The following is a 26,496-nucleotide window of genomic DNA, read 5'->3' on the forward strand; positions in this document are numbered from 1 at the left end:
TCTTGCTTTATACATTTGTTTACCCTTTACGTGCACTTTAGAAAATAAGGGTACCATGCTGAATTCGAAACGTTGTTTGCTAAGTCGGGCGAAAAACATTTCCTCTGCCGGCGCTGTTTTCTTGTTTCCTGTCAGTCTTTCCTTGTACTTTATTTTAAGCAGTGAAGGAAGAGAGGCAACGACGTACACAAACAAGGCTAGATTTTTGTATTCGCTTAAGAGAATTTATTTAAAAGAATAAAATATCCTAAGTTCTGCCTCTTCACTCGTGTAAAAAAGGTTGAATTTTTTTTAATGAGTATACATGTCCCGAGTCGAATCTTGATGTGAAGGCATACAACACTGTAGTAGCGCAGTTTTCGCAATAAAAATAAGTGTCGTCCACATAGAAAAATATACCCCCGCCGAGAATGTCAACGCAATTTCACATTTTGTGAAATATGTGGCGGGCGTAGAGGCTGTCACTGGAATTCGCCAAGAAAAAAAAAAGAAAAAGCTACCGCCCTTTCCTCTAATGTGACTGCCGTGTTTCATTTTTGTTTTCTGGTGTTGAAGTCACCCTTTGTTTTCTCCCTGCGTCAAATGGGCACTGTAACGCCGATCTGACAATTCATCTGACAGTGTGTTTTACTGACGCCGAGAATTTTTGCTTACAAATAATGACGATGTTTCTAAACACTCACATGACCCGTTTTTAACTAAGAACATAAAAAAATCGAAAAAAATATGACTGGCGCTTTAGCATTTCCAAGCACAAAATACTGTGCGAAAGCACAGTTTCTCACAGGTGGGCACCACCGCCACGTACCTGAAAGCGCGATTGAGGTGTCCACTGACCCAGGGAGCCTGTTATGCGTCTTTCTTTCGCTTAACATCAACGGACTATGCGACGTTGTCAACGCCAACGTCATTGAATTCAAAGAACGCCGGCGGCCTATTGCTCCAGTGCAGCTTTTCTGTCCCAACGTTGTCAGCGCCAACACATGCCGCACAGGCCTCTGTCACCGCCGCCACCTATCTGAAAGCGCGATTGAGGTATCCACTGGCCCGGGGAGCCAGTTATGCGCATTTTCTTTTCTTTCGTGACTATCTCAGAGGCTTCAAGTCCACTTTGCAGGGCCTAATAGTGCGGGATCTAATAGTTTTTTGCGGGTTTAATAGCGTTTTGCACTAAAACAGGTTTCTCGCTCTTCTTCGGTGTGAATAGGAATGATAGCGAGAGCTATATGGTTTCCCACGTCATCAGAGCACCCACACCACAAGGCTTACAAGACCTTTCTCCATCCGGGTCTCAGTTCCACAATAGGTTCGCGAAAACAAAACAACTACTAAAGAATGGTAGGGACTCCGGAGTATGTGGGACTAGCGCTAACTCCGAGTTGGAGTTTATTAGAGGCTAACCACATTACTACGGAGCACATCGGATGCGCTGTCCAGGCGTCTTGCGACAGACCGGGTCATATCACGCCGGCTGATGCCGCCGAGGTAAAAATGACAACGGCTAACCGAGCGATGAGTGGGACTAATAACAGGAAGCGAAGGCAACGTTAAAAATACAAGAGAAAAAAAGACTATGAAAATGTGCGAAGCGTAAGTGAGAAAATATGTAGAGATTAACAAAATGAAAGTACCTGCTGCTCGTTTCTGGTGAAAGCCAAGACTGAAATCGCACGGTACAGGGCCAGCCGAGCCGTTAGCTCACGCGAGAAAAAAAAAATGCGCGCATATACGCTAACCGAAACATACTCGCACATGTTAGAAACCAACATTATAAAAGTAAGTACAGAGAGGAAAGAAAAGTATTATAGAGTGTGTCTAGGCTTTTACCACAAATGCGTCGCGGCCTCATTCATTTTGTTAACTTGTGCATGTTTTCATTCTTGGTATCAGGTATATATTTATCCTTATTAGGTCTCTTATTCTCTTTTGCGCCTGGTTATAACCATCCCCTTGCTTCCTTTTATCGCTGTCGGACTTCACTTGGTTGGCGGCTGGGGTGGTGTCACCGTGATCCCGCGCCATTGTGTCCCAGTGTGTGGCGAAATGGATCGACAACGCATGCGCTGTATTCTCAATTCTGCTAGATTGCTCCTAATAAACGTAAGCTGACAGTTAACGCATCGCCTCCTTATGTGCCCGTTTCTCTTTATTTAGCTGTTTTTTTTCCTGCAATATCTCGCCAACTTATATTATTCAACACTGACTACCATGCCGGGCAATCATGAGAGCGCTCGCTCACTGGCACACCTAGACGTGTATGATGTAACGATTCTATACTCGTTTCATTCTGACCTTCTTCGACCATTGGCAGTTGCGACTTGTGACGTCATAACTCATAGATAAACAATGAATGTCATTCGCTGTCGTAGGTGGGAGACGGAAGAAATGTGTAATGGAACACCGCACCTGGATCACATTCGACCTGGCCACTTGGTAGTAATGGGAGTTTCGATTCTGGCAGACTCGACGCTTTAGAGCCAATCTGATGCCGACAGCGACCCCGACATCGTTTAGCTTCGAGAAAGTCTCCTGTATGTAGCTGACAACAGAAAATAAATGATACCTTTAACTTTGCGTTTAGTCCTCTGCTGTTTTCTCCTTCACGCCAACGACAACATCTACCACACTAAAACAAGACAACGTACCTGTACACGACATGTCCTTGTCGCTACAGACAGCTGCCTATAGAAAGCTGCCTATAGACAACAGTGAAGCCCATTCGGTTTTCATTTCAACAGCTTACAAACGCATCATAATGTCCTTGTTATTTAAATTTCACCAACTCCTTTTTTGCTTGAATATTTTTTTCTCGCATGGAAAGGTTATTACTAAGATCGCAGTGAGCGCTTCCCTCCAGATGCAAACAATGAATCTATACATACAATAAACAGCAGTAAATAAATGCTAGATGCGAAGACAGACCCCAAAAATTTACGAGTACTCACTTGCTGCGCTGCCCTTGTATTCATCTTCTATTGTCCCCTGGTTCTGTATTCATCTTAATAATAAGCCAGCCACCTGTATATACTTTAAACCTATGGGGCATTTAGGCTCTCTTCGATGACAGGCCGACAGCTAACCTGCACGACTGCATTACGTGCTTCTAGCGAGCCATCATCTCTTCCAGCAAGACACCTTTCTAGCACGTGCGGTATTGCTTCGGGGGCTCTAATAATCTATTAAGACCAACCAGAGTTACTTTTAAGTAATTTATTCAGCCTTACGTGCGCTGCTGTGGATACACCCATACAAAGAGGGCTATTTCTGGTAATATAAATAAAAACAACGGCAACACTAGACACCAGTAATTGCGACCAGAAAAAAAACTAAATACTAAAATTCCTGCTTCAGTCTCGCAGGCCGCATTTAACCGCGCCAAACGAGGCCAAGCCGTTTTTGGCGCGCGTCTCGTGGGGGCCAGACACGTAACGTCAATTAGAGTCAGTTTAATCAAAGCAGCGTAAGCGCGCGCCCGACCGATTGGCGTCGTCGCTCGGAGAGTGGTCTGCCAACTCTCCTCTCCCTCTCTCTCTCTCCCCCCTCCTCCCACCACGCAGTCTCGCAGGTACGAGCGACCGCTATTAGTCGAGGGGAGAGAGGGTGCAGCGTCCCCGTCTATTTACTTGTCGCCGGGATTCGACCGGTAATGAAATGCGCGCTCACGTATTGCCAGTTCGACATCGGCAATGCCCGAGGGCCGCGTGTATACGTACCAGCGCCCTGCTGCACCGTACACGTTGCGTGACCTGCGGACCGTTGTTCTCGAAATGAACGCACACTCCTCGCCTTTGGTTTGTCTTCTTTGCTTTCGTCTGTTTCATATCTCGTGAAGTTTCAGTCGCCAGCAGGAAGACGATCACTAATGTCCGCGTTTAAAAAAGGTATCGGTTGCCAGTTGGCTGTCGAGCCCAATTTTTTTGAGCCTGTATATTTCGATGTAGGTTTCAGTGCGAGTTTGTCGAAATTAAGGCACGGAAATCTAGGTTATAAAATAACCCAAGATAGGCATGCATTTAAGCTCATAAAAATATAAGACAGGCGCCTAAAGGCCAATAATATAGTTTTATGAGCCATAGTTTTACTTGCTTTCCAACCAACTGGCAAAGCAGTATTTGTCGAAACCCTGACAAATTGCATTTTTCACGATGCAAAACTGGACATATTAATCGAACAAGGAGAGCTCCGACTACGCGAAATCGAAACACGCTGATATATGTCCTCCTTCCGTCTGAATCTCGATTTTCTCTCTGCAGGCTTAACGTTTTTGTTTGAGAATCTTATCACGTTACGTAAGATTACTAACGAATACTTAATACGTGATAGTCTGCCCGGAGTCAGGTTACCAGTTTATGCGGCCATCTCCTCTCCGCGTAGCATATTTCAGATCTGCAAGCCTGTGTCATGGCGCATCTTTTCTTTTTTTTTTCGGTTACTTCAAGTCCCGCCCTTTATACTAAGTCTCGCGAGTGCTGCGAGAAAGCAGTTCGCGTGTTGATACACAAAGCCGGGCTCATCAACTTCGTTAACTCGATGCAGTGCAGCGGTTGGTTGCTGTGCGATTGCATCTTCGCTGGCTATTTTTCGGTATAAGAAGCATCCGCTTTTTTGTCTCATTCATATCTTCTCTTGTGCGAGGAAAACATGAAGATTTTTCACGTAAACCGGCGCAAAGTGACAATGTTTTCTTAAAACAGAAGAAAAAAAAGGTGAGCAGGACCCAAAACCCCGGATGTAAGCGTTCACAGGCATATGTAAATAAATGCCCGACCTTTCGGGCTGCAGTTACGATACCGCTCATATTTCCTGAGATCCAATTCCGCAGAGCGTTAGCACTATTTCAGACTACTGTTGGTTGGTAATGGAGGCCGTTAAGGTTTATTTCGTGCGGTGAGATGCTATCCGAGAGCGCATTTCTTCGCATACTACCCTTGTCCTTTATTCATTTCTCTTTTTACACCGGCATCCGTTCGGGAACATTCCGCCGATGCACACTGCATCGGTTTCGCCTAGTGCGTGATAGTTGGTAACCTACTAAACCACCCACGTTCCTTTAGAGTAGTCACTGAGAAGACTATCCAGGCGGGGCTGGAACGCCGCACAGAATACGCCCTTTGGGGTCATGTGTTCGCCTTGAAGCTGGCGCTTTCATAGAACTGGCGCGGATGGCCCCGAGAGAGCTCATCTACCATCAATTATTTGCCCCGATGGGAGTAGAAACATGTGGAAAGGAAAAATAACTGCGGCTTATCATTTCTAAGCAAGAAATATTGTGCGAAAGCACAAGTGAACACCACCGCCGCGTATACCTGAAAGTGCGGTTGAGGTGTCCACTGGTCCCGGGAGCCAGTTACGCGCGTCTTCAACTTTTTCGTCGTCAATGCCAATTTGCTCAATGTACACCGGCAGCCTATGCTCCGGTGCCACGTTTCCGCAGCGATGTTGTCAACGCCAACACATGCAGCGCCCATCTCTCTGTCACACTGCCACATAGCTCAAAGCGGAATATTCTTTTAGGTTGCTAGTAGAGAAGCGGGCTACTTGAACGTCTTAGCGAGACAATGTCATCGCCAATGTTTCACGGAAACCGCAGCCATGGGGAATAGCCGCAAGTATTTTTTCTTTTCTGTTTAGCCTCTGGTTGAAACGAGCGGCCTCAGGGCGTCCTTCCTGCGATCGGGGCATCTGGTGCGGGTATCCGTTTGTTTCAAGGTCCTTTTTTATTTAGTTTATTTGCGCTCCTTTCCTGAGGCTGCAACATAGCCAGAAATCTCGGTTGTATGCCGCCAAAGCGGCAGAGCGCTTCTGTCCGATTGGGTGCGATGAGGAAAATTTCAAGTACTTCCCCGTGTGACTAAGTTTCCTGCGCACTCATTTCGTCCTACCATTCGTAGTTCACTCCATTAGGACGGCGAGCAACGGAACACGGCCGTTGACTTCTTCTATAGTGAACTGTATGCTTTCTTGAAGCAAGCTGAGGTGCCGTAGAAATCTTTGCACGTCCTGTTGTCAAATGACGCGAAGCTAATACATCAACGTGCCGTAGAAATAACTGCGGCAGTGGCTCGAATGAAGCAATCGCTCCGTGGTCGATTGGCGGCAGTTAGTACGCATATGTCGATGCTTTTCTTGTTGTTGTTGTTGTTGTTGTTGTTGTTGTTGTTGTTGTTGTTGTTGTTGTTGTTGTTGTTGTTGTTGTTGTTGTTGTTGTTGTTGTTGTTGTTGTTTTTGTTGTTGTTGTTGTTGTTGTTGTTGTTGTTGTTGTTGTTGTTGTTGTTGTTGTTGTTGTTGTTGTTGTTGTTGTTGTTGTTGTTGTTGTTGTTGTTGTTGTTGTTGTTGTTGTTGTTGTTGTTGTTGTTGTTGTTGTTGTTGTTGTTGTTGTTGTTGTTGTTGTTGTTGTTGTTGTTACCCTCATGCTTTTCTTGAGGCACCTTGTGTTCCAACTTGACTACGTCATCTTCTTCATCTGCGCCCCCTCTCATTACTTCTCTCTCCTCTTTTCATTGCTAAATAGCAGCCGACGACCTGCACGTGGCATTTGCTACGTGCCAAGCTTTATCCCACTTTTTCTTCGAGCGACTGGTTTCGGGTCCGGGGACGAGCCTTCAAGCCACCTCCGTAGAAAAATCATTCATAAGCGTTCGCGTTTAGCAACTTTGCTATGGAGAATTCGCAGCAAATTAGTGGATTAAATCATTCTTGGGGAGCTGTTCTTGAAATTAAGAGCGCTAATGAGAATTACTACGTCGGCAGGCAGGCCATTTCAGTCGGAATGCGTTCGAACAAACGTGGCTTGAACTGAAAGAAAAAATAATAGAAAACCTGGCATAGAGGATGTGTGTTGGGCATGAACGACTTCAGCGTGACTTATTGGAGGGCTGGCCTTATATTCACAGGGAATTAGCCACCAGATATGTGAAAGAGATATAGCCCGGCAATTCTGCGTCACAGTATGAGGTCATGACGCATTAGCTATAGACCTGGTGGCCATCACATTTGCACAGCAGGAGCAGTCGGAGAAGCAAAAGCTTAACCGCAACATTATGCACTGACTATAGTGCTTATTGAAATAAAAGACGCAATTAGAATGCCAGAAATTTGGATCGTCGGAGTCATGCGAGGCGCCTGGCAATAAATAAGTCAACTAATGACCTGTCCGCACTGCTACAGAGGATAAATGTTGAAAAATTGGGGCTTCATGCAGCGCGAATCAGGCGAGAGTCGTTAAGCGGGTTCTTCTCGCACAATATACTTCACATTTGTGTTTAAAGGATGGTTAGCGAAAAGGCGTCAAGTCTCGGGCAACGCTCTCTGATGCTTGAAAGCAAAGAGAAGAAGAGAATTGCGAAAGGATTAGCTGGTGCTGAAATCCTCGCCTTCAACTGGTTTCGCAAGGACTGTCTAGACAGCTACAATCACGCTAACATTGCACACTCAGGATCATTAATCTCGGTCGTTTCAGCAACAGGAATAGAATTGAGTCATAAATTACAAACTCCTATCCTTCTCTCTTTCTTCAGTCGAACGAGATTATCCTCTTTGCTGCGAGATGGCGCCTGTGGGGGGATTATCTCATAATTCTTATCTTCCGACAGGCAATAATCTGATTTCGCTTATTGGCACTCACATCGCTCAGCATTCGATACACCTTTAAATACAAACACCGCGCTCAAGGCAAAGCAAGCGTCTAACTCAAGCGGAGTAGCACACCCACCGTTAACACATTTCCGAAAGGCTCTAAAGATAGAAAGGAAATGGGAGCACCGAAAACAGCTTACGCAGTTAATGTTAATTCGTGTGCAATTAAACGAATGTACAAAGAGCGTATTGTTTGCCCTGACGCCCCCGTGAATTCTGGTAAACGTCCTTTCCGAGCCAAGAACGACTAGGTTCCTAATTAAATAACGGCAGCCCCCGACCCTGTTGTTAAAATGAAAGAGGGTGCCCATTGTTGCATTTTTTTTTTAGAAGAACAGTTTACTCGGTTAATCTCAAACTCTAAACATGTATTACACACTCCCTTAAAAAGTCGCAACCAGGACCTAAGTGTTCAGCCAAGTCAAAGAATCGCGCATGCAAAACAGGCTGCCCAGTGACGGCGCCATTAAGGGAGAGAGACTTTGCAGGGCGCCCGCGAAGGTCTGGTTGGTCGAGAATCAAATTAGGTACGAGTAACGCATTGTACACAAGCGGAGTATTCGACAGTACTCTTCTCCGGCAACGCATGCGCGCAGTAAGTATTGCTTTGTGCCTCCTTTTGTACCTACCCCGTGTAAGATTTGCCCTTTTTGTCTGCCACTCATTGCAACATTCGTGGTATCATTTGTGCAGCGACTGTGCACGTACTTCACGGTGCAGTGATTCTACATTGCGATGATAGTGGCAAGCGCTTATTGTCGAAAAATGCCCTGCGGGCTCCAAGACATCTCCCATACAAACAAAAAAAAGTAATTGCTTTAAACATCCATACTGTACATAAACATTAAGATGGCGAACTAAACAAAACTACGCCAAATCGGGACTCGGCCAGTGGATGAGATTTCACCGAAACGTTCGCGGTCCCGCTCCGCTTCGGCACGCCTTGCACGTCTGCTTACTATGGTCTCGCCTTTTTCTACAGTGATGACCTCCAATAGAGCGCTCGGTTTGGAGCTCTGCTGTGTAAATAACTTTTACACCGATTTATTACTTTGCCACTGAAGAGAGGATCAAGACAAGCAATGAAAGCCGCCGGCTGTAGTATCAAATGTCGATGCGAAATGTAGTCCATAAATTATGGCATCACACTGCCTAATCGCATCACGCTAATGGTTATGCTAATCCCAGCGCCATGCCTTGTTAGGCGCACTAACCAGCTGCTGCGACCTACGAACGACTGACGTCCATCGTATATGATGGATCTATAACAACTGTTCCCTGTAAAAATGTTTTCCACGCTTGTGTTAACGCAGCCGCTCATGTAATACCCCCAGAAACGGGATCTTTAAGGAAATATAAGCGAGTCGAAGCGAATTGAAGTAATAATAATAATAATAATAATAATTGGTTTGGGGGAAAGGAAATGGCGCAGTATCTGTCTCATATATCGTTGGACACCTGAACCGCGCCTTAAGGGAAGGGATAAAGGAGGGAGTGAAAGAAGAAAGGAAGAGAGAGGTGCCGTAGTGGAGGGCTCCGGAATAATTTCGACCACCTAGGGATCTTTAACGTGCACTGACATCGCACAGCACACGGGCGCCTTGCCGTTTTGCCTCCATAAAAACGCAGCCGCCGCGGTCGGGTTCGAACCAGGGAACTCCGGATCAGTAGTCGAGCGCCTTAACCACTGAGCCACCGCGGCGGGTCGAATTGAAGTAGAAGATTCAATTTTATTTTAAAAAATCCGTTTTATATATGTTACTTATTTTTGCTCAGTTTTAAGAGGGAATTATATATGACATATAGCATTACTCGCGAACAGCGCCTTTCCAACCGTTCGCACGTTCGTGAAATTCTGCCAGCTCCGTGAAAAACCACTCCAGTAGTGTTCGGCCAATTGTGTCATTCTTGATGCTCTCGCTCTATTTCTACGGCCGGTCCGCTGCACTCGGCGGGAAGCGATTAAAAAGAAAATAATAAAACGAAAACGCCAAGTCTACTCGCTTCCGAACCACATACCCAGAGCGTAATCGCAGCTTCTTGAATAGAACCCAAGGAATGCATTCAAGCCTCCTTTTTTCTTTTTTCTGCTTAGCTTCCGTATCGTATTCTTCACTGTAGCAGCGTGCGGTTGGTATGGAGGCCAGCGTGCCCCGCCGCCGTCTCGAAACACCGCGCGCCACTTAGGGAACACTCTTTCGCGAGTCGAAGCCACTGAGCGGCGACTGGGACCGACGGGGCAAGTCGGCCGTGCGTTATTTGTGAATCGAGTCTGCGTGTCTGACCCCGTTCGTCTCAAATGTTGCGACGACGGGAGCAATTGCGGTTGCGAGTTAGGGGGGAGGGGGCAGATACCGCATTAATCGGTACAGAAGCACACTCCCCTTCTTCCAGCTGTCAGACCTTCTAATTAGGTAAAAAAATAATAAAAGAAAGAAGAGATTAGGCAAGGAGAGGAGTCCCATGCAATCCAAGTGGCCTCCAAGTGCAATCCGAGTCACAAATAGAATTTTTTTGGCCTCCGTAACGAGTTAGGGCGCAGTTTATTTTCTGGAAACTCGGTGATTTAGATTTAAGTTCGGCAGAAATTGCCAACTTGGATAATTTTACAAGTGAAAGAAATCGTTAATGTCATGAGGAAAAGGGCAACATGACGTTGCCATAATTCCCCCTCGTTCAACACCTATTTCACTTAGGTTGTTAGGTTGTTTGTGCCAAAACCTATGATCTGCTTTGTCTGCTTGGATTATTAGTGTATAAGTCAGCGAAAAATAGCAAATAATAATTACTCGTCAGTTGTACGTTCAATTTTTAGACCTTTTCTTTCTTTCCACTAGCAAAAGCGTTGGAAGCAGGCAGTGATGCTGAGCGTGTATGCCGATGCCTAAAATCGCGGAAAATACGGCACATCTCTCTCCCACTCTCCCGATTTCGGTGCTGCGGCTGTTCTAGGCTGATTTCCGCTCCATTTGCCCTCACTCAGCCGCTTGTCTGCGGCCAGACTAAGTGCGCGGCGCTGCTATTCGCGTGTACTCTGCTATGTTCGTCCTAATTGGGCGTCCCGCAGTTCTCGGTAACGTCTCTCTCTCTCTCTTTCTCTATGCTCTTCTGATTTGAAACTTCTTAATGCAACGTCTGGGCTGAGCAAGGGCTAAATCGAACACAACAAACTACGCAGGGGGAATCTGTCTAGTTCTTGTACTAAACGGGGCCTCCGGGGTGACGGGCGCGTCTGACGCGGAGTGGATTGCGCCGGCCACAGACAACAAGACGGCGTTTGCTGCAAGAAGGAAAAGCAACTGCGCACCGCTGGCGGCAAGGGGAAGATGACAAAGTTTGCCTTGAGGTGGTAACCTGTACTGACTGGAAGAAAAGCGGAGTTTCTGGAGCTGCCGTAGCTGATGACCTGTTTGTTTGTTTGTTTGTTTGTTTGTTTGTTTGTTTGTTTGTTTGTTTGTTTGTTTGTTTGTTTGTTTCTTTCTTTCTTTCTTTCTTTCTTTGTGTGTGCTTGTGTGTGTGTTCATGCGGATTTGTCGCGACGTCCCGCGCCTATTTTCTTCATTCCCTTGAGTGTTCGCTCCAATGCCACTGTATACATGTTGCAACATAATGTAAAAGAGCACTTTTCAGCATACAGCCAGCGATTACTGCCCAAGTGTGACAGACTGACAAGCGCACAATTTTTTTTTCTTTCTAAGTACATTTCCTCCAGACCCACGAGTAGTTTTTTTTCTAGCGCGTTCTTCTAGGCGCAAAAGCATTTAAATAAATACCTCGTTAAAGGTTCTCAAAGATTTTTCAAGGCATCGAAATGCTTTAAAGGTGCTAGAAAGCCCTATAATTATTCTTATTACCTTTTCAAATTAGGCACATAAGTAGACACTTAATTGATCTTTAAAGTGCGAAGCAAGCGCTCTCTTTCACGTGTCTCTTAACAGCAGACTTTCATAGCTCGAAAATATTTGTCCTCGCATCTGTCCGTGACTCAGTGCTGAGGCCACTGCACCGCAGCCGGATATGACGAGGCGATGGGAACGCTCTCGTTACGGACTCGTTTCGCTTGATCGTTCCAGCACGCGCGCGACATCGCGGGGCTGCGTTTGAGCAACTCTGCTCTGCTTTTATGCGCGCACTCAGAGAGCGCCGGAGCTAACGGGGTGTGTCGGAGCCTTGACATGTCGCCGTGCCTGCCCTGCCAGCATGTATCAGCTTACCCGGGGCACCGACTAGAGCGCGTCAGTTTCGGAGCGCGGCTTCCTCGAAGCCGCGTGCTAATCGGAAGCCACGCGCCGATGTAGGAGCAGCGGGAATTGCTCCGCTGTACTTCGTTCCTGTCTGCCGGCTCTCGTCAGCGTCGCGTATTCTGTAAGCTCCCGTTTACGCATGCGCATCAAAACAAACTCCCTTAGCCTCTCGGTGTCTTCAGAGCTCCGCTTCAGTGACGCCAAGTGGTGTCATGCACTCCATCATAACTGCCCTTGATCCTGAGTTGTGCCTCTCATGCGGCTCTCTCGGCTAATTTTTTGTCAATATTTTTCTTCCGGGGCGTAGCCTGGCAAATTCTCGACGAGGCTTGTAATCTGTGTCGTTTTCTGCTATATTCGTATTTCACGTCCTCGTCTTTTCTGCCGCAGTTTTTGCTTTACTGTCAGTGAAGAAGTGCGCGGTTCAGCGAACGAGTCAGTAGGGTCCTTATATACGTATGGTTTTCTTGTTGTTGTACGCTCTTTTACAAACAAGACAAAACTTGCGTTTCGTAATGCTGTCATGTTAGATTTTTTACTCGTACGTTTTTGTGTGTCTGGGATGCCAGGACGTGGATGCTAGATTGTTATATTCACTTGTTCGCTGCGCTTTAATTTTTTAAGAGACTAGAAAGTTGGATTGTGTATTTCTTGTTTTATACGCTTCTTATGTTTTCTTCGTTTGCAGTTCCTGTGGGCTCCTGGAACTCAGCTGCCGAAAGCACGTCTTCTCTGTTCACTTTACTTTTATGCAACCAGGAAACTAAGAATTAATAAAGAAAACGAGAACGACAATTTTTAGCTTCATGAGAATAAAAATTGCAATAGAATACATTTCTTGGCTTTTCTCGGTGTATTAATATTTGTACGGCAGCAATAACAATATTTATGGCTGAGAAAATTTAGTTTAAAATTCAAAGCAAGGAAGGAAGGAAGGGAGGAAGAGAGGGAGGGAGGGAGGAATAAAGGGAGGAAAGAAGGAAGGGTAGGAAGGAGGGAGGGAGGAGGGAGGAAGGAAGGAAGGAAGGAAGGAAGGAAGGGAGGGAGGGAGGGAGGAATCAAGAGGGGGAGGAAAGGAAGGAAAGGAAAGGATACAAGGGAAGAAAGGAAGGAAGGAGGGGAGAAAGGGAGGAATAAAGGGAGGGAAGGAAGGAAGGGTAAGAGTGAGGGGGAGGGAGGGAGGGAAAGGAAGGAAGGCAAGGGAAGGAAGGAAGGAAGGAAGGGAGGAAAAGAAGGAAGGAGTGAAGTGAGGAAAGAAAGAATTAAAGAAGGAAAGAATTAAGGAAAGGGGAAGGAAGGAAGGAAGGAAGGAAAAAAAAGGAAGGAAGGAAGGAAGGAAGGAAGGAAGGAAGGAAGGAAGGAAGGAAGGAAGGAAGGAAGGAAGGAAGGAAGGAAGGAAGGAAGGAAGGAAGGAAGGAAGGAAGGAAGGAAGGAAGGAAGGGAGGAAGGAAGGAAGGAAAAGAAGAAAGGCAAGGGGAGAAAGGAAGGAAGGAATGAAGGAGAAAGAAGCAAAGAAAGAAAGAGAGAAACAAGGAAAGAAAGGCAAAGAGAGCAAGAAAGAAATGACGATAAACCAAAATAAAGAAAGAGAGGGAGAGGGTAAGAAAGGAACAAAGCTTTTTCTCTATGTAGTAAGAGAAATCTGGACTTAATTTTCAGTGCTTAAGTTGCAGTTGTTAGATTTACAGAGCAGTTGATTGCTGCACTCTTATACACAAATAATTGATTTCCTTATCCTATACGTGGCTACGCACCTACACCAGATGTGCCTACACCAGTTGCTTCAGTGTTAGAGAATTGTAAGCCCAGAGTTGTCCCGTCCAGTTCTCTACACCAGATGCTTCAGTGTTCGAGAATTGTAAGCCCAACGTTGTCCCGTCCAGTTCTCTTCCTCGTCCAGCTCAAATTTTCTCTCACCATCATCAGCGTCATCATCATCGACACCCTCTGCAGGACAAAGGCTTCTCCCATTTCTCTCCAATTAACCCTGTCCTGTGCCAGCTGCGGCCTCCCTATCCCCGAAAACTTCTTAATCTCATCCTCCCACGCAATTTTCTGCCGCTCCCTGCTACGCTTGCCTTCTCTTGGAATCCACTCCGTTACCCTTAACGACCAGCGGTTATCTTGCCTTCGCATCACATGTCACGCCCAAGCCCATTTCATTCCTCTTGATTTCGACTATGATGTCGTTAACCCGCGTTTGCTGCCTCACCCACTCTGTTCTCTTTCTGTCCCTTAATGTTACACCTATTTATTGTCTTCCCGTAGCTTTCTGCACTGTCCTTAACCAAAGTTGAACTCTTTTCGTTAGCCTGCACGTTCCTGTCCCATAGGTGAGTACCGGTAAGGTACAGCTGTTAAATACTTTTCTCTTGAGGGATAATGGTAAACTGCCATTCGTGATCTGAGAGAACCTGCCAAATGCGCTCCACCTTATTCTTATTCTTCTAGTCATTTCAATCTCATGATCCGGATCTGTGGTCACTGCCTGCCCTAAGTAGACGTATTGACTTACCTCTTCCAGCATATCGCTCGCAACTGTAAACTGTGTTGCTTCCCGAGACTGTTGAACATTACTTTGGTTTTCTGCATATTAATTTTTAGACCCACTGTTCTTCTCTGCCTGTCTATCTGATTTATCATGTTTTGCAGTTATTCTCCTGAGTGATTTAGCAAGACAATGCTAGCAGCGAATCGAATATTACTAAAGTATTCTTCATTGACTCTTATCTCTAGCTTTTCCCCATCAATGTCTCTGAACACCTCCTGTAAACAGGCGGTGAATAGCATTGGCGAGTTCGTGTCCGCCTGCCTGACACCCTTTCTTATTAGAATTTTATTGCTGACTTTGTGGAGGACTATGGTAGCTGCGCACCTGCTATAGATGTCTTCCAGTATTTATACATAAGTCTCTTTTACACCCTGATTCCGCAATGCCTGCATGATTGCTGAAGTTCCGACAGAGTCAAATCCCTTCTCGAAATCTATAAAGGCTACGTGTAGTGGTCGATTATACTCTGCACATTTCTCTATCAACTGATTGTTAGGGTGAATATGATCTATTCTCTGCTTCATAAAATTTTGGCACATATTACATCTAGGAGCAAACATATGTACTCAGTTCCGACTAAAATTCCCTCTTTTATGTTGTGCATTGTTTCGCTGGCAGCAAAGGTTATTGTCCTGAATAACTGCGCTAGGCGTGTTACAGTCAGCTCACGTGGGTTGCAAGGCCTGAAAAGTGTGTGCAATTAGCCGACGGCTGTCAGCGCCAACAACCGCTTCTCCTAAAGAAGAGAGTGTTAAATACACAAGTAGTGAGTCCTGCCAACTGCCTCGGGCAGATTTCGGTATTGGTTTTTTGTTTTCTTTCATTTAAGCCCTCACACATTGTTTTACTTACAGAGCAAGTGTTTTCTAAAATGTGCGAGTTTGTTCTTTTTTTTTTCTTTGCACAGTCCATTTTGTCTTTGTTGGAGTTCCTGATCGTAGTTAACTGCCTTTCCACTTCGGATGCGTAGTCCGCTCCTGTCTCTGAGGCTTCACTTCATTGCTCCCCTTTGCACGCGAGATCGATTCTCCCGTTATCTTTTGTATTTTCACCACAGCTAGCCTTCCTTGCTGCTCCAGAGTGCAGCCCAAGAGCAACAGCGTTGCTGCTGCTGCTAAATTTACCGGATGCCGGGGAGACAGGCGCGCGCGCGCGTGCGACCGCCGACGCCGGCAGCGGCAGCCGGCGTTAGCCGGCGTCAGCGCCAAGCGCGCCGCGCGACGGCGTCATGGCGGCCCGGCGCGTCGCCATGGCAACGGTTTCGGAGGCGCGCCGCGGAGCATCACATGATGGGTCACGTGGCTGCAGCCCCGCCACTGCAGAGCCGAGGCGGCCGCCATTAGCCGTTCGGCCGCCGACTTGACACCGTCGCGGCTCCCCCCGGCGACTCGCTGCTGCCATGGGCGGCGGCGGTTACCTCCTGCTGGTCTTGAACCCGCCCTGGACGCCTGAGCACAAGGAGGCCATTTTGCAGCGCGTCGCCAAAGGTGAGGCCGCTTTTCTGTGCGTGCGTGCGTGCGCGTAATGTTTACCGCGGCCGGTGATGTCGATTTCTCCGCGGCCGGCGTAAGTTCGCACCGCCGGCCTCCTCCTCATCCCGCTCCTGCTCGCGCGCGAGAGAGGCGGTGGCACTAGCAGACGCCAATCGAATCATGTCGTCTGCTTCGCGATTAACCAAGCGCTAAACCCGATTCGCATGCGCCGTTTGTTCTGCGGTGACCCTGTCGCGAGCTGCTTAAACGAGCGGAAGATGTTGCCCAACGTGATATCTCCTTGCTTGCTAAGTGTCCGCTTCTCTCCGGGCTCAATTTAAAACCTCACGGATTTTTCGCCAGTCAAAACAATTTTTCCAAAGAAAAAAAAGCCAAAACGACACGTTCCATCCTGTCCTGTATCTTCGAAGCCGCTCCAATTGGTCCCACTTCAAAACAAACCATTTCCTTTGCTGTTTTTCTCCTTTCGAACTCGTTTCTGGTTGGAGGAAGGGTTCAGGAACGAAATGTGGTTCTTGAAACGGGTTCTTGTCAATTTTCAGCGACGGGCTAACGCACATTCTTTCGTTTTGTTTCTTTTTTTTTCTCGGCACTGGTGATTGGGCCGGAAAACCGGTAGACACGGCAGTGTAAACCATGCTGTGCGAACGGTTGTACTGCTACTTGGTCACGATTTGATTTTTTTTTTCGCGTAGCTCTCCTCCACTGAATCAGACACTCTCTCTGAATGCGAGGCGGCACATGCAGCTGCGCTCGAGCAGAAGCCCCTACCCGATTCGAGCAAGGTGCCCTCCGAAATATCGACGAGAGGAGCTGGTAATAGCGAAAGACAGAAGGAAAACGAGTTCGCGGCATTTCATCGATAGCGGGCGTTCTCGGTGCGACCCGACCCGCCGTCGCTTCCGCTATTGACGCTAACCAGGCCTAACTCGGAGTGTCTCCGTATGCGTCACGGCCGTATCTTGGAGCCGCGCCGGCCCCTGTGACATCAAGGGTGTGGACAGTCTTTCTCCTACGCGTGGACATCGCAACTTCCTCGCGAAACATGTTCGAGCTCTGGTGGTCACCCATTCTCGAGATTAAATGTCTTCTTCTCCATTGACGTACGATATGTTTCTGATACCGCCGATGCAGTTCTGAGTTCCCCTTTATTCTGCCAGTTATTATAATATATTTTTAAAACTTGCACTCAACGAATTTTATACCTTGATGTCTTGTGAATAAATTTTTGGTGACACAATAACAAAAGAGACTTTGGCCGAGCGTTTATTTTGAAATGAGTTTTCTTATGCAACGAGTCGTGCAGATATACGCGGCGACATGTCCAATTATTTTTTTCTTATTTTTCGAAATTTCTTTTTAGGTAAACTTATGAGCCAGTTAACGCTACATTTGACAGACAGTGCGTGCATTGGGGTGTAATACAAGAACAACTGCGTTATTTTCTCTCCGTAGTGCTGTCCTAACCCTTATTCGTGTCTGTATCGAATACGTTGGCTCAAGCCTCACGCGACCCGTTTTCCAATATCCGGCTAGCACAGTAGCGAGCCGGATTGTGCCTCCGTTCTATCCCGTGTCCGCTCTTTCGCTCGGACATATAGATATATACAAGGGGAGAGATGCCAACTTGCAAAAGCTTTTGTTGCGTGCGGGCCGACTCAGCGAGCTAGTCAATACGAAACTGACGAACACACCTGCGCCTCCCCATCGTCCCCGGCGCACCTTGATCCGGCGCCGGTGCGAGCAGGCAGGGCTGACGTCGTCGGATGCTGGCCACTCCCTCCTCGTTCTTTGTTTTTTTTTTTCGCTCGTCCCATTCAGTCGCCGGCGACGGAAAGTAAAGCACTCTTTCCCGCAGAGCAGCGGCGTTGTACGGTGAAGCGCTCTCTGCGGGATCACCGTGCCGTGACTAGGAGCACTTCTTTCCCCGCCGCCGACCCTCCCAACCGCTCGACGCCGCTTTCAGCCCTCTCTCTCTCTCTTTATCCTCACCCTCTTTGTGTGTCGCGCATTTTCTGTGCTTTTGTTTTAGTCTCGCCTTGTTCAATGGCTTTCTGACAGCTCTTATTGTACTGCCTCTGTTTTAGTTTCTTTGCTGTGCGGCTCGCGCCTAATTTTTGTTTCTATTTTACTGTTTCCTCTTTCCCTGTCACCGCTATACGCTGCCAGCTCTGTGCACGCTCTATTGCTTCCGCTACGCACCTAATGTTCTTGCCTGCGAGCGTACGTGGCGTTGTTTTGCTTTCTATAGGCTGTTCTTGTTTTTTTTATTGCTACTTTTTCTGTCCCCGGCTGTGTTTTGCTTTCTCTTCGTTTTCGTTATGTCGGGCGGTGCGTTAAAACGGGAGAGGAACACATGGCTTGATCGGGACGCGACGTCCCGGTTGTCTCCGGTGAATGATGCGTCCGCCACGTACGTCAAAGGAAAAAATATATATATCCGTTATCTCCGCTGTGAGCCAGAGCCATGTAAGGTCAGAGCGCGTCAGCGAAAGTGTAGCAGGAACTACGATTCGTGCAAGGCCTTCTGGCCCGACCCTGTTGACGGTTATTTTCAATACTGTGGCCTTCACTGTTGAATAGCTTCACCTTGATGCAGTCAGGCAAGGTTAATCGCCACGCATTGTCTTGTGCTTCAGTTATGTTAAGTCGTATGAACAGTGTTTTATTAACGGCTATATTTTGCGCTTCAGTTACGTTAACTGGGTAAGCTATACTAGAAAAGCTAAACAGCAGTGAAGACATCGGCACCCGGCGAAAAACGACAAAAACGGCAAAGCAACTCCAATCGCAGACAATCAGCAGTGCAGTAGAAACTGCAAATAGGTGGTATTCAGTAGAAACGGTAACAAACCCGTTTATAATTCAAAGAGCTACAGAACATGAAGGTTGACAAAGCGTCAATGTGTAGCCCGCAGGCAGTCAACATTTGTATGCAAACCAGCGTGAAGCATTTATGATCTCTGTGTAAGTCATTTCGCAAATGATCATCACGCTTTTCTTTTTGTTTTAGCATGATTGCTTTCTTGTCATAAATAAAAATATCAGACGGGTCACTGCGGTTCCACTCTTCAGATCTCGCAACAGCTGCAGCTGTAAATAATAGGTATAAACTCTGGTTGATTATCTGTTTCTGCACATTCACAGTGATCGATCAGCTTTACTGGATCGGCACAGCAAATAGGCTAGTTCTTTATTGCTCTGTTTTTTTTCTGTGAAATTTTGATGTATTTCTTGGAGTACAACGTTTATGCCAATTACCAGGATAATACCCACAGGAATTCTGCTCCATGGTCTTCAATGTAGAGGTTTCATCTGTGTTTACCACCAGACTCAATAGACTTTTTTTTTCTTTTGCCTTTTGAGTCAAAGATTAAAATTTGAAGAACTTAATCTTGCTCAAAAAACTTTTCCGATATTTCGTTACGCATCTACAGGCGCTGCTAAGATATCAATGACCTCCCCCGGTCAAAATGCATAACTCATGCACCCGTGTTACGGACGTCGAATTTTATATCGTCTGTATATCCGACAAAAAAAAAACGCAAGTGCGAAAGCGTTAAGGACTTCGAAGTGTGCGAATAAGGCCACAAGGTCCTAGGGGTCACACAAGATTCAATTTCTGCGGCACCCGTACGGTGCTCGCACGACTATTGATCGGCGTTCTATATATCGTCTTTTATATGTAATCCAACGCCAGCGCGCGCTAGCGGCGTGTGTGTCCGGTCCCGCTAACAGAAGCCGATGGCGTTCATTTACCCTGGCCTCCCGTTTTGTACACTTGTGTGAGAGTGGATAGAATACGCCTCCGAGGCGTTCTTTAAAGAGATAAGCACGGTTGACGGATGAAAGTTTCATCCTTTCGTGCACGATATACACTTTCCAGAACCCTTTCTTCATTTCTTTCTTTCTTTCTTTCTTTCTTTCTTGTTTTCTTTCTTTCCTTCATTCTTCCTTCCTTTCTTTTTCTGCTTTGTTTATTTTGTTCATTATTTCTTCATTTTTATGTTTTCTTTCGTTTTCCCGCGTTGCTTCTTTTTTCTCTCCTCTCTTCCTTCGTCTTTCCTCCAATGCACCTTTCGCTGTTGAAGTCGATTTTTATTAGTTTTCTGTGGATAAGAAAAAGATCTACACATCAATCGGCCCGTGCTCCGTTTAACAACTTTTAATAAGTGTTACGCGGCTGTCCGGATGGCAGTCGCTTCAGAATTTAAATTGAAAACCGCCGTAAACTACAATTATATGGACGTAGTAACGTTCGTTGGAAGGCAAGGAATGAACGAGGCGGACGTAGGAGAAGAAGCCGTCCACATGAGAGTCTTTAGACGAGCGCTCCTCTGTAGAACCAGCAGCAGCAGCAGCAGGCACGATACGTTTGCTGTGCTGGTGGCGGCGCAAAATTCGTGAAAAAAGAAAAAACTGGAATGAAAATCTCATTGACTCGATTACCGGTCGCCTCGTGTTCTGCCGCTTTTAAAGAAGGGTTCGCTTTCTAGACGCCCGTGCCAACAACATCGATGCGGAAGAGGCACTCCAGGCGACGTCGCAGACACGCCGAAACTAAGCAACTACTCTCCCCCCTCATCCTTTTCCGCTCTTTTGTATTTCTTTTTGCTTTTCGTGCTTTTTTCGCTTACTGCCGCATATTCTTTCGAAATTTCCCTCTCGTGTCTGTCGTTGCTGCCGGGACAGAAAAAGAAGCTTTTGGCTCGCGCCAGGGACGTGGAGAGCAGGGGGGGGGGGGGGGGGCAGGGGGGGGAGGGGGGGGGGGGCGTCGGGCCCGCGTTGGGTAACGAGACCAGCGTGGGGGCTTCTTTTGCGCCGCCAAGATTCCTCGGGCCATGACTCGCCGAGCGTCGCGCCGCCGACTCCCCCGCTTTCTGCTTACATTGCGGCTGGCTGATCCTCCGCACTTATTGCTACTCTGTCTGCAACGGTCCTTTCGAGTCTTCTCCGCCTTCAGCAGCCTGTTCCTCCCTCTATAGCGCTTACGAGGCGTGGCATAAGCGATTCTGTTGATCGGTGCAGGGTACGAGAATTTCCTATCGCGGACACGCACAACACTGCGGCGCTGCCTCAGTGGTTACGGCGCTCGGCTGGTGGCCCGAAAGACGCGGGTTCGATCCGGGCCGCGGGGGACACATTTTTCGAAGGAGGCGAAACTTCTAGAGGTCCATGTACTGTGCGATGTCAGGGCGCGTTAAAGAACGCCAGGGGGTAGAAATTCTCCTGAGCCCTCCACTACGGCGTCCTTCATCGCCTGAGCCGCTTTGGGACGTTAAATTCTTATAAAACCACGAACCGAATCAAACACAACACGGCTAGGGTGCCTGCAAAGTTTCTATTTCCCTGGAAATTATTACGCTCCGGTATATAGAGGGTAATCGCGAAAAGAAAACAAAGAAGAAGTAGGAAGAATTACGCATTTTTCTCTGCGTTTCCTTGGACTTTACAATACCGGAAAGTTTTCGAAGTAACTCGATAATTGCATTCTTTTTATTGATGTATTTCTTGTGATTGTTGCTTTACGAAATTTGTGGCACCTCGCACGTCCCTCGTGTTTATGACGTCATATAGTTCATCTGGCTGGGCACCATCCAATACTGTTGGAACGGAAGCGGTGAGCCGTTTACTTCGTTGTGCCTAGCTAGAAGAATGTACAGGGCGGTGTATACTGACTATGAGCGACAAAATCGTCCACATTACACAGGCTGCAAATTGCTGCACGAGTTATGCGTAATTAATTGGTAGCAATAATGTCGTACTGTGGTACTGGCCACTGTTATTTCATCGATTATAAGGGCGTTGACTTGTACAGACAGCTGGAACGATACATCGCAACCACTCGCTAGACATCATCTATAGCACAACGGATATATGTTCATTGACACTAATGGATTACTCTCAGGCGCCATGAAAAACTTGCGGTCAACAACACGTAACTAATTTCAAGATATTAGTTCTCACTTTAGCTCTCGCAAACTAAAATCGCACAGAAATTTGGTAGCTAACAACGCAGCCGCCTCACGTGGTGCATAACGGTTTAGCGCCCGTTCTCAGAACCCGCACCGACGAGCCAGTACAGCGCCCCCCATAGCTATACATAACTATCCAAAAGCCGTAATGGCACTCCTGGCAAGTCGCCCGCTTTTATTTATTTGTTTTTACCCGTGCCATAACGTACATGGTGCGCGCCGGTTAGTGACCCAGGCTTCGCGTTTCACTCGCTTCCATTCGTATACTTCCTTTGTTTCCGTTTCCCCGAGGCGCGTTTTGCCGGCCCTGGCTGCTTCATTTTCATCCTCTCTTCCTTCTCTCTTCTTTCCTTTTTTCGCTGGCAAATCTTTCTTTCTTTGTCTGGCGTTCCCAGCGTCGCGGGCGGGCCTCGTCACTCTGTCCGGCCACGGCGCCTGTCTGGGCCCCAGCGTCGCCGTCATAGTCGATGGAAAGGGGGGGAGGGGGGTGCGCAGTGTAGTGGTCCGTGGGCGGCCAAGCGACCAATCGATACGTCTGCCATCTGCCAAAAGCGTCCGTTCGCACACACGAACAAACGCACGCGCACACAACGTCCCGTGCATAAAGTCGCGCCGGTCTCAGTCGCTGTATTACAGCGCCGGAGTCGAGGCTCCCTTTCAGTGATTCCGCGACGGAACTTTGAGAGAGGGAAGGGGGGGGGGGGGGGGGGGGGGGCAGGAGTAAGTGAGGCCCACGTTCACTCTGGGTAATTAATGCCGCTTGTGTGAGAGGCCTCGCCGCCGACGGCGCCTGAATTCCCGGTCGCCGATAGCGAGTGATGACAGGGGAGATGTCGGCTATAGGTGGCTGTCTGGGGGGCTCTGAATTCGGAGGGAGTTGGTTCATCCATTTATCTTCGCCAACATGGTTCGCCTATAAACTCTTCCTCTGCGCTTTTTGTCGCTTCTTTTTCCAGATCTAGCGTCGAAAATTTTGTTACGCTTCTTTGTTTCACTGTTTCTCTGGTTTATCGAGCTCCGTTAACGGATCTCTGAAGTGAGCGCCCGACGGGCGGTATACCTGCCGCTTTGAAACTGTGTACACGTTGCAGGGTGGGACGCGGAGGTAATCTCTTTAGGCTTAGTCCAATGGGATTAAAGACCTCGATCGCGGCTTATCCGGCTCAGCAAATGAGAGTCGAAAAAAAAGTAAAAGGAAACGTCGGTTTATAGCTCGCCATTCAGCCCGTCTGGCTTGCGATGTATCATTGATTTCAGTTTACACGAATGTCTGAGGTCAGTGCTCGTTAAAAAATGTGCGGGTGGTTGAAGTTATTCCGGAGTCCTCCACTATACGGCACCTCTTTCTCTCTTCTTTCTTTCGCTCCCTCCTTCCTCGCTTCCCTCACGGCGCGATTGAGGCGTCCGGCGAGAGTGAGACAGTGACTGAGTATCTCCTTTCTCCATAGCCAAGTTTTAGTTCAAGCTTGTCAGATTCTACTTGTGGGTACGCGTACCGTCGTCTTCATGCTCGCGTCGCTGCCAGGCGGCTGGCTGGCTGTCGGAGTACTCCTGTACCCCAGTTTTCGCAGGGAACTATTAAACTTTCTGCTTACTTCCTGTCTGCTCGGTTCGCTGTCACGGGTGGCGGGTGTGCTTTAAAGTAAGGCAACGTAGGGTTGAAAGACTGAGTAGTTCAGTCTCGAGACAGCGCTTACGAAACCTCCATTCTAAAAGCCTCATGCACATTCTCCTTTCACCGTATCGCTGTTCGGCGCTTTGCACCACTACGCAGGCGCTGACACGTCAATCCTGGACGCCGCCAGACACGCAATTTTCGCCCGGGTGCCGGCGGCGCGTTAAGCCAAGAATGCAAATAAAAAGAAAGAAAATGAGAATGGCCGCGCAACGGTGCGCAGGTGCTAAAGGCGCCCGGGTCCTTTCATCGCCTCCGACATTACCTGCTGGCCTTGCCGCTGGAATGTATAATATAGAGTTCAGAAATTAAGAAAGATACGCACAAAGAGGTTAGCGCGGCGAGCCGCGCTCACACACACATGCACGCGTGCGTGCGTGTGTCCTGTTGTGGCAACAACAGCGACTCAATGAAGCGCGAGCTACGCAGGTGCGGTGTCAGCCAGGCTCACGGTGGGGTGCACCCACCCTCTACTCCCCTGCGGGACGCGTTATTATTGTTCGCGTTATAGTGGCCGTAACGCTGGCCTCAGCGCGGCGGGTCATATTGGATGCGTGTGTGTTGCCCGACCTCTATGCCTTTCTTCTTAACGGTGCAACCCCTGCGGCGGTTACGCTCGATGTCTTGCCACGCTCTCCGGCTGTGCTTACCAGTCGGCTCTGCACGGAGAGGAACTTTCTCTTTTTCTGCCGTCAAGCAGCAGCGCCCCCCCCCCCCCCCCCCCCCCCTGTATGCTGCTCACGACCACCACGGGCGATGGGTTCGTTGTTGTTGCTGCTATCTGCCGCTGCTGTTGTGTGCTACAGTTGTCGGACTGTCCCGCCTCTCTTCGGCAGGGCGTCAAGCTGTGCTGAACGTCTGGGCAGCTCTTTCGGTGGGAAGGGCCCTACGCAACGTGTTTATGTTTCCTGCCTGTCGTCATTTCCGTCTAGCGGTAGAGGCCGCAGACGCGTAAAAGTCACCACCGAGTTCCGCTCCTATACTCTTGGAGAATTCCGGCACCCAAGTTATGAGCCGAGTTTCACTCAGGGTTCGTTCCTTCCGGCTTATTTATTTTTGTTCTTTTCAGAGGGGTAAAAAAAAATGTCTTCCTTGGAGATTGTTTTCGGTCGATATCAAACCCGTTGAGAACGACGGCCATGTTTCATTGGCGCGGACTGCTCCTTTGAGGAATTATGTAGCTGGCGCATATTGGAAGTGTGGCTTGGAAGGCACACCCCTTAATAGGCCTCTCAGGTTGAAGCCAAGCTTTCTGGGTGGGACAAACATGCTTAGTTGTACATTTACGCGGCACTTCGTTGCGGCACATGCTTTTGCTTAAGCTCGGGTCACCGACCTTTCCTTCTTTCTCTTCGTGCCTCTAAGAATGCAGTACTTCGAATAGAAACACATTTCCATCTATATAAATTCATCAGGAGCGAGTGAATGCTAGTCACTTGCGGTCTTGAGTCTGCGTTGAATACCGAGCATCAGTGGAAGGTAAAGCGGCTCTTTTCTCTCCGTATCCGTAATCATTTCACTACTCTTAGCAGACAGTGTAAGTGTGCCCATTCCATAAGCTAACAGCGAACAAGAATCGATGCAGAGAGCTGTAAGGTGACGGTTGTGAACTGTAATACGCTGAAACGCAATTAGCCGACTGCACTGCAGCTATTTCTCTAGAAAACACCGCATTCAACGATTTGTTGTTGTAATCCTTTGAATTAGGCATTTCAAACCGATAACACTGGGGATACGAAACAATGACAATTTATTGCATTCAACAGTTTTTGCGTATTGTGTTTGTTAAGCTTGTGCATCTTACAGATCGCTGAAACAGTGCAAAAGAGCCCTTCAAGAAAACACGGTTGAAGTAAAAAATAAGGGATAAAGACATGCGCGTATGCTATCAGCAGCTGCAAAAAATTTAGCAAATTAGTATAGAACGATAGGAACGGTAAGCTTCGAACTGTAGGACAGATATCTGCATGCATGCATTCATGCATTCTAAGGAGGGCTGGAAGCAATCCTTTCATTCGCTTGAGAAATTTGCAACTTCTGTCTGCCTAAAATGCTTTCATCTTGCAATTTCACAGACCAGCTCGCCGACGTTCGTGCTTCGTCTGCACGTCTTGCGACATTCTATTCAGAGTCGCGAATTTCAAAGCCTCGGTTACATTGAAGTGCAAATTTATCGGCCCGGCTGCTGCTCCCTCCGAAATGTGCCATTCTAATGGAATACTATTCTTCGGTCGCCGGGAGGCTGGATAGCTGACTAGGCCTACTTGCGCGAACAATTGTTACTGGACCTGTCGTTGCGCAGTGGAGACCCCGCCGACATTTCGACATTGCGGTTTGACGGCCGAGCAGCGGTAACAGAACCAAGAGTTCAACGTTGTTTGCCGCTTAGATTCTACTTTTTCGCTTTCTTAGTCACAGGTTTTCCTTCTTATTTTGAAGAAAAATAGAACGAAGGGCAGCAGCGGCAAGATCCGCTTATATTCAGTTTAAAAGTTACATACGCGTTCTCAGTTTTGTTAACCGTCCAGCTTAGCGTTTAACTTTTTACTTTAAAGGCGCGCCCCCAAGAATTCTATATCGAAAGAGCGAGGGTGTGCTGTAAAGATCAGAGGTACATTTAAAGAAAAAAAAAGTGATGCAAACGTGTAATCTACGTGCCCTTAACTGGTCCCCACAGTTTTGTAAAATTAACCTGCCCTTGCATTTGTCTTTCAAGATAAATCAGAAGATTTCATGCATGCGGAGCGGCGGATTCAGTGACACGTTGTTAACGCCGTTGATAATAAGTTATCTCTCGCTATGCCAAATGTTAGCCACCCTAACTAGCTGAGTTGGTAAAGCGCCTGTCCTGGAAAAGCGGTGATGCCTTGCCTGAGTTACAGATCAGGATGAAGTTTTCTTCCGCTAAGAATAATTGACTAAG

The 26,496-nt window shown here is 47.6% G+C and overlaps 1 protein-coding gene across 1 annotated transcript in view; it reads left to right on the forward strand.

The window, feature by feature from the left end:
- The first annotated feature begins 15,745 nt into the window (after nucleotides 1–15,745).
- LOC144121313 (uncharacterized) overlaps nucleotides 15,746–26,496 on the forward strand; it is a 143,897-nt gene continuing 133,146 nt past the window's right edge. Inside the window, exon 1 of the mRNA XM_077654467.1 lies at nucleotides 15,746–15,917. Within this exon, the coding sequence (XP_077510593.1) occupies nucleotides 15,830–15,917 (88 nt within the window). The 5' untranslated portion in view covers nucleotides 15,746–15,829. The remainder of the gene's footprint in view (nucleotides 15,918–26,496) is intronic.

The sequence above is a fragment of the Amblyomma americanum genome, chromosome 2 (assembly GCF_052857255.1).
Source record: "Amblyomma americanum isolate KBUSLIRL-KWMA chromosome 2, ASM5285725v1, whole genome shotgun sequence".
Classification (NCBI taxonomy): Eukaryota; Metazoa; Arthropoda; class Arachnida; order Ixodida; family Ixodidae; genus Amblyomma; species Amblyomma americanum.